This window comes from Triturus cristatus, chromosome 11 (genome assembly GCF_964204655.1).
Source record: "Triturus cristatus chromosome 11, aTriCri1.1, whole genome shotgun sequence".
Classification (NCBI taxonomy): domain Eukaryota; kingdom Metazoa; phylum Chordata; class Amphibia; order Caudata; family Salamandridae; genus Triturus; species Triturus cristatus.
This window is the reverse complement of record NC_140594.1, coordinates 156,312,021-156,324,687: the sequence shown is the minus strand read 5'-3', so window position 1 is coordinate 156,324,687 and position 12,667 is coordinate 156,312,021. Positions and strand designations below refer to the sequence as shown.

General features: G+C 45.7%; 1 protein-coding gene across 2 annotated transcripts in view; it reads left to right on the top strand.

Moving 5' to 3' along the window:
* Positions 1-12,667, top strand: part of KNTC1 (kinetochore associated 1) — a 1,031,844-nt gene that overhangs the window by 46,582 nt on the left and 972,595 nt on the right. For both annotated transcript variants that reach the window (XM_085636469.1, XM_085636468.1), the window contains exon 2: positions 1-144. In XM_085636469.1, the coding sequence (XP_085492595.1) occupies positions 13-144 (132 nt within the window). In that variant the 5' untranslated portion in view covers positions 1-12. The remainder of the gene's footprint in view (positions 145-12,667) is intronic.

Here is a 12,667-nt window from a genome sequence, read left to right as displayed (position 1 = left end):
AAGGGCTTCATCATGTGGAACGATATTGAGCTCCTGATGAATGATGACACTGGAAGTTGCCGTTTAACTATCGGCTCAAGACAAGAATGTGGAACCGCCTTGTACCAAGTGGACACATTATTAAAAATAACTTCCTCTGAAAAGGTGAGCGCATTTATTGTATCATGCCAAAGTGTTAGCATCTTCATCAAATGTATCAGTGATTGTAAAGTGTGAATTCATACTTCTGCTTAATCAAATTTTCATCTCTCGCTCCATGTTCAGCAACTTGAACTTATGGTAGACGAGGGATAATATGTACTGGACCATTGTAGACCAACTGTACATTTTTGTTCATAAAGGCCTAATATAAAATTGTCAACTGGATAGAGTGCATGGCAGACTTCTAGTAAATATTGTCAGATCATTTTTCAAATAGTGTGGAATTGATTTTTAACCCATGTGTGGTGATTCATGTATGATTTCAGGTTCTTGAAAAATTTACAGGGTATGATTTATAGATGCATTCTAAAACTGGAGGAGAATCTGTGACCAGACTTGGTTTTTCAAATAATTGTTAAATGGGTGTTTCTGTAGGAGAGACTCGTCAATACGCTTTGCTACTGAGCCATGGCCAAAAGGAAGATGTGGTGCTAGGAATGACGCATGAATGTGAGTCCACATTTAAGAGGCAACAAAGTGAAGAGCATAATGGTCGGCAGAGGATATTTGAATTAAAAATAACTTTCTTTCCCTGTAATTGCACGCTAACCCTGACCCCCCCCCCCCCCCCCCCGCACTCAAAACCAAAACTGCTTTCCAGAATGGCTACTCTTGACATATCAGGATACAATGCTTTGGGCTTATGCTCGTGGCTTGACCCAAATTGCAATACAGCCTCAGAGCTTCGATGTTCTGGCGCCTGAGGACTACAAGACACAAACTCAGACTGGTCCCTTCTGCTGCATAATAGAGTATCACGGCACAGAAGTCTGTCGGACACAAGTGTGAGTACGTAGCAAATGATGCGATAGGAGCTCTTTGCCAGGGGTAGTGAAACTAGAGTCAGTTGAGGATTGCGAGTGGGTGCGCCTAATGGTGACGCACAGACTTTTCCCTGTGTCCCCGACAGGGTGCAAGTTTGTGTGAAACTAACAGGATGTTTTTGGAGAGTTCATGCGATCCTCTAATACTAAGTTTCCTTGACTTTGTTTTTCAATAAGATGTCTGCTTTATTGAAGAAATTACCTTAATCAGACCTGCAAGGCACCTACATGATCAATGATCACAGTTACAATCTCATATACTGCCTTTACCAGTAACTTTTAGCGGGGCTATAACTGAACAGAAGCATAGAAAAAAACCCTGTTTGGAGGAACTTACCCACACACAAGGCAGACAGAAAGGAAAAGATATCAAGCATTTTTGACGCAAGAGGTCTCGGATTTACGAGTGCTTGATCTATTGGCATTGTAAATGACCATGCCTTTTATTTATACGTAGTTTTCAAAATGGACAAATAAAAGGCATTGTCATTTACAATGCCAATAGCTTAACCTCTCGCAAAAGGGAAACCTATTGCATTGCAAATGCGTTTGTGCTGTAACAATTTTGACTTCTGTGGACCCCCCACTAAATCATTACTTGAGTCAGGAGGCCCCTGCTGGATCATTATTGAAAGTCGGAGACCCCCAGCCAAAGCAATGTCTGTGATTTAAACCTCAAAACAATACACTAAAAATATAAAAACAAGTATACACTAAACAAATGCTTAAATATTGAAATGTTTCGAATCAGAGAGCTTTACATGAGCACCAGTTTCGTTACAGATGGACACATTCATTTTTGTTGGACACAGGGAGATTAAAGTGATTTGTCCAGAATGACGGTATGTTGAGTGTCCCTGTCAAGACTCAAACCAAGTTCACCAGTTTCGAGGTCGACCACTCTAGCCATCTGGCCACGTCCTCTCACCTGTTTCTTTAATTGTATATACTTAATTTACATATATGAATTTTAACATTTGTTAAACATGCGAGGATCCCCCTGTGTAAGCCTCGCGGACGCCCCCCCTGGTACCGATCACAGGTTAAGAACCCCTGCTCTATGTGAAATGGGCCCTTCGAGTTTCCATTCATTAAAATTCACTTATTCCTCATTAAACCAATTCAGATTTTTAAATCTCTAATAAGTAGCTTAGTTGTCAACATGGTGCCCAATACTACACGTGCCTGCCTAGTGAATCAAAATGGTATATTTGACAATAGTAGCTACAGAAGTGGACCTCTTTGACTTGTGGCCTTTTCAGGACTCCGCTCTGCGGTCTTTGGTTTAATATGCGGGGGGGGGGGGGCTGGACGCCAATGGAGTAAGACCTGTCCCAGCGATTCTCCCATCCGGATACTCCACCCCCCCACAGAATATGAGGGTTTGTGGAGGGCCGACTGAACACGGAGGGAGCGCTGTAAGTCGGGGAATATCCCGGGGGCGATGTATGCTGGGGATGCGAGGTGCGGCCTCATGGCGGCTGAAAATGTCTGCCGCTAGCTGAGGAGCAAGAACCACTGGCACGGAGCGGACGAGCGAGAGTGCTGATGACTCCCCTGACCGGGACAGGAACAACACGCCTATGGTCCGATTTGGTGAACGGGGCCCCGTGGGGTGATTTGTGGCAGAAACCAGACTGCATGCAGGACCCGAGGGCGTGGATGGGAGACCCATGAAGAGACCACCACTGCAGAACTGATCTGCTACCGGAAGTCCCAGGTGAGCCACTGCGGAGGCCGCCGAAGAGTGCCGCCGGCCCTGAAGGTGTCAAGAAGGCTGGGGGGGAGGCCCATTGACAGAGTGTGCAGACAGTGTGCAGCCCACGAGGTGAGGTGAGGAGAAGTGGTGTGGCGGAAGAGAGGGTCGCTCCCTTGCAACCGAAGTATTGAGGGGCCTGCAGCTGAACCGGTGCCGAGATCGGGTAAGAGGCAGTAGTAGGGTCCTAGCAGCCGGGGAGGATATACAACCGTAGAGCAGAGGCCTGCTGCAAGGAAGGAGGCCCAAAAACTTGCGACACCCTCAGACACCCTCACGGGAGGAGCCCAGCCAGCTCAGAGCAGGGGGAAGCTGAGAGCGAGACACGACCGCCTGGGTGGAGCGGAGTGACATGCAGCAGAATAGTAAGGATGGTTACGAAGAGGGGGGAACTCCACATAGACCTACTTTTAGGTGAAGACCACCGAACACTCTTGAGGAGGCAGCAAGTCCTCACACATCAAGCAGCAAGGAAGACTGTGCCTTTAGTAGTGGAACAAGTGGGTCGGGCCGGATAAATGGTAGCCCAAGAGAACCCAGACCAAACACTGTCAAACCATCACAGGCGGAAAGACACACTCTGGAGAGGAGGCCTAAGAATCTGAAGGCACAGCAGTGAGCTACTCGCAGTGAAAATGCCAGCACCACCCACGGACAGTGTGCCTCAGAGCCCTGGAGCCACACAGTCCGAGGTCAACCACAGAAGGGGCGAAGGTCCCACTGTCCCGCCAGTCGAACGCCCACTGCAGTTGGGACGGGCTTACACCTGCCAGGAATGGGGAGGATATCTAAACGATGAGTGCAGGACAACCGGGATCCAGGCAAGAGGCAGGACCAGACGAACGAGGAAGAAGACGCTGGGGGAGCAACAAAGGAGACTGCCCGGACACGTTCAACGTTTGCAGACATCATGCAAGCGACCACAGTATCTCGCGAAGCCCTTGAGACCAAGATAGATGCTATAGGTACGGACTTGAGCCTGCTAAAGGATGATAATCGCCGCCTAGTTGAAAGGATGACAAACACGGAGCGCGCAATGGCGGACATCCCGTCGGAGGTCCCAGAGATGACTAAATCCATGTCAGAAAGTGATGAGCAGGGAGAGGACCCTGGAAATAAGAGCAGAATACAGTGAAGGAAGATCCCTTGGGCCTAACATACACATTATTGGGTTACTTGAACTTGAAGAGGGTAGCGACATGATGCAGTACCTCGAACTGTCACAAGACAAAGGTGGCCCCGGAGGGCCTAACCTCATTTTATGCCCTGGAGAGGGCGCACAGGGTCCCGGCGCGACCCACCCCCCAAACCAGGAGCTCCCCCCACACCCAGTTGTGGCTCGTCTGCTCCATTTCAGGGATCTGGACCATATTCTGTCACAAACCTGACAAAACAAAAACCTACAAATTGGAAATAACAAGCTGATGATATTTCCGGATTTTACGAGGGAGGTGCAGAGACAGCGCACCTCCTTCCTGGCTGTGAAAAGGTGACTCTGGCAACTACAGATTTCCCTACGCAATGATGTTTCCGGCCTGACTGAGTGGTCTCAACGACTGCGACTCAATTCTAAGACGTGTGGAACTGGCTCGATAATGTCCAGACAAGGAGATCACAGGAGAACTCCCCAGGGTCGACCTCCTAGAAGAATCAAAGAGCCCCAGAAAAAGCCAGCATGCCATCAGAGGAAGCTAGAGCGGCAAATCACAGAATACTTCGAGAGGTCGCAGAACTAAGTCAGGCGGACTCTAGTCCTTAATCCATGCGGAATGACAACTAGGATAGAACCGACTGTTCCCGAAGCTCTAGCTCAGCAGAGGACTCTGACATTGACCTTCCTAAAGTCACCCCCAAGTCGATAGACAAGCTTATCTGAACAAAGGAACATAAGAACGACATGTAAAACTGGACCATAACCCTGATATCTTGTATCCTTTTGACCCTGTATAAGGGGTAATCTAAGACGCTGGTGGGGGCAATTAACAATAAAGTGTGGGGGACAGGGGGTAACTCTTCTACATTTTTGGATGGGGGAGAGCCGATTGATGGGGGGGCCCAGAGATAATAGATTGAAATTTCACCCCAAATACAACTGTGCAGGTTCTCTGCTGAACCATACCAACTGGTATTCGAGTTTGGATAGGTATTGGACTGTCACCTGTCCTGGGGAAGGGATATTGGGGAGTTTGTTTCTCAAGTGGTATTCAAGTTGGGCCTAGGCGTGCCTGGGCCAGAATAATTATTAGGTCAATGCCAACACCAACCCCATGGTTTCCACCGTAGACTTTAAATGCCTCTCGTGGAATGTGAGAGGAATGCACACCATGACTAAGTGCCGTAAGATTCATGCATACCTGACTAGAAGGGGCGTACACATGGCGCTGTTGCAAGAAAAGCACGTTACTTGTAAGGAGGGGGAGGCTCTACAGAGAAAAGAGGTCGGGTGTACTATACGAATTCCACTTTCGCAAGGTGGTTCTTATTTGGGTGAGAGCAAGAGTCTCATTTCAGTGTACCAGACACATAGTAGACCCAGAAGGGCGATATGTAGTCTTAATAGGCAAATTAGACTGCAGAGATATAACCATTGGAAGTATATAAAGGGCCGAATATGGATCAACCCTCTTTCCTAGCGGTTCTTTCCAGAAAGTTGGCCCCTCACTTGCCCGGATCAGTGATTCTGCTTGGGGACTTTAACTGTGTCACGGATGGGGAATTAGATCTTTCCCATCCACCCCTGAGGGATTCATCCATTGTCCGAGTGGCCGGAGCATGGAAACACGAGCGGTGACTGATAGATACTTGTAAAGCATTGCACCCAAGAGACAGGGACTACTCATTTTTTTCATATTTGCATGTTAGGCTAGATGCCATACTTTGCTCCTCAGACGTACATGAACATGTGAAGCTAGGAGAGTACCTAGCCCAGACGATTACCAACCACAATCCCTTGTTGGTAGGGCTTCAGTGGACAAGAGAAAGGCCGAGCATCCCCACCTGGCGACTGAGATCGGAAGCCTTGGAAGGCCAGGTCTTTCAGGCTACAATGAGGACGGCGATAGAGCAATACTTTGAGGCTAATGCAGGGATCGCCTCTAACCCAATGGTTGAGTGGGATGCCTTAAAAGTTGTGATCAGGGAGAAATGCATCTCTGAGATGGTGGGAATTAGTGGGACGCTCCTGAGAGACGCACTGAAAGCTGAACAGCACTTTCTGGAACTTGAGAAAGCGAGACCAGAACAGAGGGAGCTGCAAGAACAATTACTGACAACCAAAGAGGCAGTAGCGGAACATGTTGAAAGGCTTTGCTGTTTTGATTATAAGAACTACATGATCCGAACTCCTGCTGAGAGGGACAAGTCTGTGGTGATGCTAGCATGGTTAGCTAACCTGGCTAAGAGAGGATCGACTATACTCGAAATCCGGGACAAACTGGAAGGGGAATCCTATAAACAAGTTATTAATAAGGTGTTCTTTAAATACTATGCTGAATTGTATAGTAGTAGAACGGTGTGTTCAGAGGCAGATATTGATGACTTTCTATGGCCCCAGGCCTTGCAACCATAGACGAGGGGGCTGATGAAATGCTGGTATGGGAAATAGAGCTACAAGAGGTTAGGGGAGCTATTAAAGCTACGGCCAGGAATAAGACATCGAGCACAGATGGCCTCCCGGTCTAGTTTTACTCTACGTATGTAGATATCTTAGGACAGTGGCTGGTGAAAGTTTATAATCGAGCAAAAAAAAGGGGGGACACTACCGGGTTCCACAAGAGAGGCATTGATTATCCCGCTGCTAAAACCAGGCAAGCCAGCAATGGACAAGACAGCATGTAGACCGCTCTCCATACTGAATCTAGATTATAAGGTCTTAAGTAAAATCCTGGCCACAATGCTTCTCCTGCATATGGCAGATCTAATACATATAGACCAGGCAGGGTTCATTCCAACATGCAACATGGCAATGAACATTAATGCGTCTTCTAGAGGCAGAATCCTACGATAAAGAGGAGGCAGTCATATTTGCAGTTGATATTGAAAAGGCCTTTGATAGCCTAGAATGGCCTTACCTATTCAGGGTAATGGTGAGATTTGGACTGGGACCAGATTTTGTAAATTGGACGTCCCTGCTATACTCGGAGTCTAGGGCTCGAGTCAAGACTGGGAGCATGATCTCCGATGCCTATCCGGTGGGGAGAGGAACGAGACAGGGGTGCCTGCTCTCCCCGCTGTTATTTGCTCTGGCCATGGAGCCCCTCGCAGCCAGGGCCAGAACGGGTCTTCACTATAGGGGTCAGGAGGCGATGGGCCGAATCCATCATATAGTGCTATATGCTGACGACTTATTATTATTCCTTTGGAACACGAGGTACCACCTTCACGGAGCAGGTGTACTGCTTGCATCACTGGCAAGAGTATCAGGCCTTCGGCTCAATTGGAGGAAGTCGTGCCTTTTCCCCGCTAAAGCAGGGCGCAGAAGTCGCAAGTGGATGTGTCTTGGAAGAACGGACTTCTTCCCTATATGGGAGTAACCATCTACCATGAAAGGGTGGATTTGCTGGAAGGTAACCCAGTGAAAGCACTTAGCGGAGTGAAGTCGAGGCACCCCTTCTGGGGGTCATTGACCTTATCAGTCATGGGAAGGGTATCTTTGCTGAAAATGGTGACACTGCAGAGACTGCTATATCTATTTGGTGTGTTGACTGTCTGGATCCCAGAGGGAACGTTCCGCTCTCTGAAATTGCTAGTGATTTCCTTTATATGGGGGACAGGTAGGCGAAGGGTGGCGTGGGCTACACTAACGAGGCCAAAGAGTGCAGGAGGCCTAGCACTACCGGACTTTGAAAACTACTGTCTTGCAGCACAGATGCAGTGGCTCCTGAAATTGATAGCTGGAAGGAAGAGAGGTACAAATCAGCCAGATGACGCAGTCCCTAGCCTAAGAGTATTGTCTAACATGGTGCTCATATTACCCGCAAGGATGAGGGATGAAACCAATGAAGTCAAAGTAGTATGTAAATGTTGAGTTAGTCACCAGAGATCTAAAACTAAAAAAACATACACCCGGAGATACCACTGACCCTCTGCATGGCACTTCCACACGGAGGGGACTGTCGGTCTAGAAATGTGGGCGGCGGAAGGAGTGACCATGGGCATGTTATACAGGCCAGATCCCAACTTCCATTAAACAAATTTAGAGAGCTATGACCTACCCGAGGTCATGTTTTACTCTATAATGCCCTCACGAAGGCAATACGAAAATACTGTGGAGAGGGCCTCTCGGAACCACCGACATTGGGAGGATGCCAATATGTGGTGTCGGCCTCTGGGTCCTTTAAAGCAGTCACCTGTTCATACCGATGCCTCGGGAATGAAACCCTGCCTGCACTCACTCAGTTACGGTAAAGATGGGAAGAGGATTTGGGAACAGATATCGAGGAGAAAACATGGGACATATTAGTGGAAATGGCCACCAGGGTTACTAGAAACACCAGGTTCCAATTAATAAATTTTTACGTGCTCCATAGAGCTTACCTCACACCAGCACGCATCAACAAACACTTTTGGACACAGGCAGCTCAGTACCCCCGATATGGAGAAGCCAATGCTGCATTTTTGCACATGTTCTGGGACTGCCCTAAGATAAAGAGCTTCGGGAGAGAAGTGACAACATTGAGAGCGGAGATAACAGAGAAAGAGGTACAAGCAACACCAGGATACTGTCTCTTACACTGGTTCTCTCACACCTCCAGGGTCAAAGTAACAAGTGAGTTCCAAGATCTGGCGCTCCTGATAGCCAAAAGAGAGATCACTAGGAATTGGAAGGCCCAGGGGGGACCCAGGGTGGAAAAGTGGAAGAAAGTATTTACAAGATGGGCGACTTAAGAGGGAGAGGTATGATTGGGTAAGGCGGGGTAGGGAATCCTTAGAAACAGCCAGAGCATGTGAAGCATTAGTGACGCTACTGAAGCACCCACCTAGCGAAGCTGACGAGGAAGGGCAGGAAGGGACCTTAGGAGAAGGAGATCAAGTGTGAGCACGAATATACTGCCCCAATGCAACCAACATTAGACCATTTTATATAATGAATACACGGAATAAACCGGCATAGGGCAAGAACTATAGAGACACATCACGCTAAGGCACGCCTTGGAAGGGCGGGGGTTGAGCAGGGAGTAGGGTAGCGGATTGTTTTTACAGGAACAAGAAGTCATGACTCAGACGGATGGTACGAGCCAGGCTATTGAATATATAGGGGAAATAGACAGGTCATCTATGCCAGTTATCCCAGAGGATGTAATAACACATTAATATCTTGAGATAGATAGATAGATGTATATCTCTAATATGCTCAATTTTACGATATTTTGACCGGGTAAAGCTATTGATACCCTGTAATGATGAAAGGCTTGCAAGGCTCCATTGAATATACCGAGTTGTAAAAGATATGGAAGAAAACCTTAATAAAATTTTGTTTAAAAAAAACGGGTACCAAAGACCCCATTCCATAAATTGGCAAGTTCCAGAATGCTAATGACGTACAAATAGGCCAGTATGATTATTCCTATTGCATTTAACAGGTAGGTGCGCATTCATCCTCACAGGCTTTTCTGAGGAACTATGAGCTAATAATAAGGAAATACTTGGGATTTGATTTAGCATTTGATAGACTGGTGCTCTCTCACAAACGTGACTGATGTCTTGTCCACATGACACAAGTGCATTGTTTCCTAATGCACTTCTGTTAAGGTGGATGGGACATCTGTCATGTTCGTGATGGAGAACCCTTACGCCAAACTTTAAAACAGGTCTTTAGCTGTTTGTAGCTAATCCAGTTATAAATCTGTAAGCGGGCACAGCATCGTATGCCAGGAACTTTGCTCACGAGTCTCTGCAGTTCATTTCCCAATTATGTCTTTAACTGTCTAAATTATCTTTGGGGTTGAGTTGTTCTGTTTTTGCTTATGGCAGCTCATAGACATTAACTTACAACATCTGGAAATGTGAAAGAATGGAATGTACTTGTGTTTTATATTTTTGGGAAGTTAAAGCCATAAAATCATGGGGAATAATACTATAGCCACCTTTTCAGGAGATACCTCAAGACTCCTCACAAGAAGTGGGAGTATTTTACTCCCTGCTTATTGAAGATGGGGGTACAATCCTGTCTTAGAAAATACAAAAGTAATTCCTATTTTTTTTTTTTTAAATAACATTTTATTGATTTTATCAGTAGCACATATAGGATCACATTAGCATCAGCTGCAACGTAAAAAACATTTATGAGTAACATACAATGAATTACATTCCTTGGTTCCACACTTCTTTAAAGTCTTTCCGTCGCATTGCCAAATCCACCAACGTGGACGTACACAGGGACCCTCTGTACCTATTCCACACTTTCCATTTCTTTCCCCACTTCCTAGGGCACCCCCGAGTTATAAAGACTTCCTTTTCAGCTACCATACATCTGTCTAGTTCCTGAACCCATGAGCGCACGGATGGCGCCCCTGCGGCCCCCCAATGTCGTGCTATTTCCCGCTTGACCAGGGTGAAGCCCAGCGTTACCATCTGCTGTTCTATTTCCGTGAGGTCTGTATCCTCCCATATGTTCAGTAGGCCCACCCAAGGCGTGAGGGTCAAGGTTTTCCCCAGTGCGGTTTGGAGCTTAGTTGTAGTAATTCCTATTTTTGATAGAAATGTTTATCAATTGAACATTTTCAATGTTAAGTCTTGGATATTTATCTTATCTAATCATTGCTTGCTTTTTATCAGAAAATTCATGTAAATGAAACCATGTATTCTTCACCCTAAGGCCTCCTTTCAGACCAGGTCGCAGCAATAGCAGCACACTTGATTGTCGCAAGTCACTGCTGTTGTGGCCTATCTTCGGGGTAGTACCAGTGGAAGTTTGGTTAGGGTTCTGTGCAGGACCAAGCTTATTATTTTTTGTTAAGCAAAAGTAATCTCATGTCAATCCTGATTATTCTGTAATCTCTTTCATGTGTAATTTCTCTCAAGGGAGACTTTGAGCAGAAAATACTTTGCAGGAGCTATGAAACTGGATGTGTGCCTTAGTCGCAGGTGCTGCACGAGCAACATTCACCACCTGACTTTAGAATCTGTATGGACAGTACAATAAACTGGAAGCTTGGCTTGCTCGACTATATTCACCTTGAAAAAACAAAGACGAGGCGTTTGGCAAAACTGGAGCAGTTGGTTTAATTAAACACTGAGGCAGGGAGTACAGCATACAGAAACGGGTCTGAAGACATGCACTTTAGTAGTACTTATTTGTCACTATCTTGGAAATAGAGCCCATCTTGAATTTTTTAGGTTTTCTATGCACTTTGCACTTTACAGAATTTGTACTGTACTTTGTCTCGAACCCATCTAAGATTAACTACTATCCAATGCACTCTATTCCCAATTTGGAATTTACATTCCCCTCTTTTTATATGAACAGTTTTGGAAACCAATCACTTTCATTGTGTTTTAATTGTTTTATTGAGCTACTAGGTTTTTAACGAAAACGAGGACCGACCATGTAGATGATTTATGTAACCACGGACATTTTATATCTGATTTGTTATTGATTTGTATCTTTTATGGTTTCTTTTTAAACCGAATATAGATTTTAAATGAATGAAACAGGTCTGAAGACTCTCTTGAGGTACAATCGATATGAGCGACATTATATACATTTCTTGGAGCATCCTAAAACCATTCATAGATCCTTTTTAGGAAGAGGAAATTACTCACAGCTGATCACAAATGCAGCGGGGTCTCGACTTTGCGTGGACAAAGTGAAGGCCAGTTGGTAACATGGCCAGATGCCCGGCATGGGGAGCATGTGAGCACTGTGTGTGCTGTATCCTGATTGGCTGATTGTTCCTACCTTCATGTGGCATCTAACTGGATGGTGTTTTGGGAATGTGCGCTTTATTGGGGCCAATCTCCACGAACCATTGTGGTGTCACTGCTTATCTGTGGGATTAATCAGGGTTTTTCCTGTTCGCACATTTGTTCTGCTGTTTACGTGTCACCCCACCTGTGATCTGTCAATCAGTGGCCTCCGGCCTAGGTCGCTGGACCTGCCTAACCACTTATTTCTGACTCTGGGTTGATGCAGAGGTCAGGTTGATTGGGCGGTTTTGAAAACTTAATTTTTATTAATGCATTTATCATTTCGTACATCAACAACAATATTAACACTTGTGTACCTTTCACATGGAAGGGCATCCTGCACACAACGTCCGACCAGTTAAGAAAAACTCCCAATTTTCAGGAGAATTGCACATGGTAAAAATATGCAATCTTGGTACCTTTCTTTTCTTGTAGCCATACTTCCTATTTTTTCTCTTAGCTCTATTTGTCTGCTTATAGTTCGTATAATAGACCAGGTCAGTAGTTATCGGATGATGCAAGATGACTGATTTCAGCCAACTCTCAATTGCACTTCAGGAAATGGGCTGCTGTGGTTATGGCCTTAGAAGAAAATTTGGTAAATGTGAATACATTCAGAGGTGAAACAAAATCCTCCAACACATTTGTCTTAAAATCTGGGCATAATTTCCAAAACACCTATATTTAGGAATTTCTCCAACACGAACAGATGACCTTGCATTTTGTTGTGACTCAGGAAGACCTGTCTTATCGAGTGGTGAATGTGATGAGCACAAGATGTTGCCACCTTGCCATCTAAAGGAAACATTTAGGTCACTCTGCATTTCTCGTCGTTCAGGACATCTTGGCAATAGTACTATCTTGTCTAGGCAATGCAAATTGTGCAATTCTAAGTATTTCTAAAGGCTTAATAAACACACTATCCTTCAAAATGTAACTACTTGCAACCTGTTGAAACTAAATTGTGATAAAATGCCAC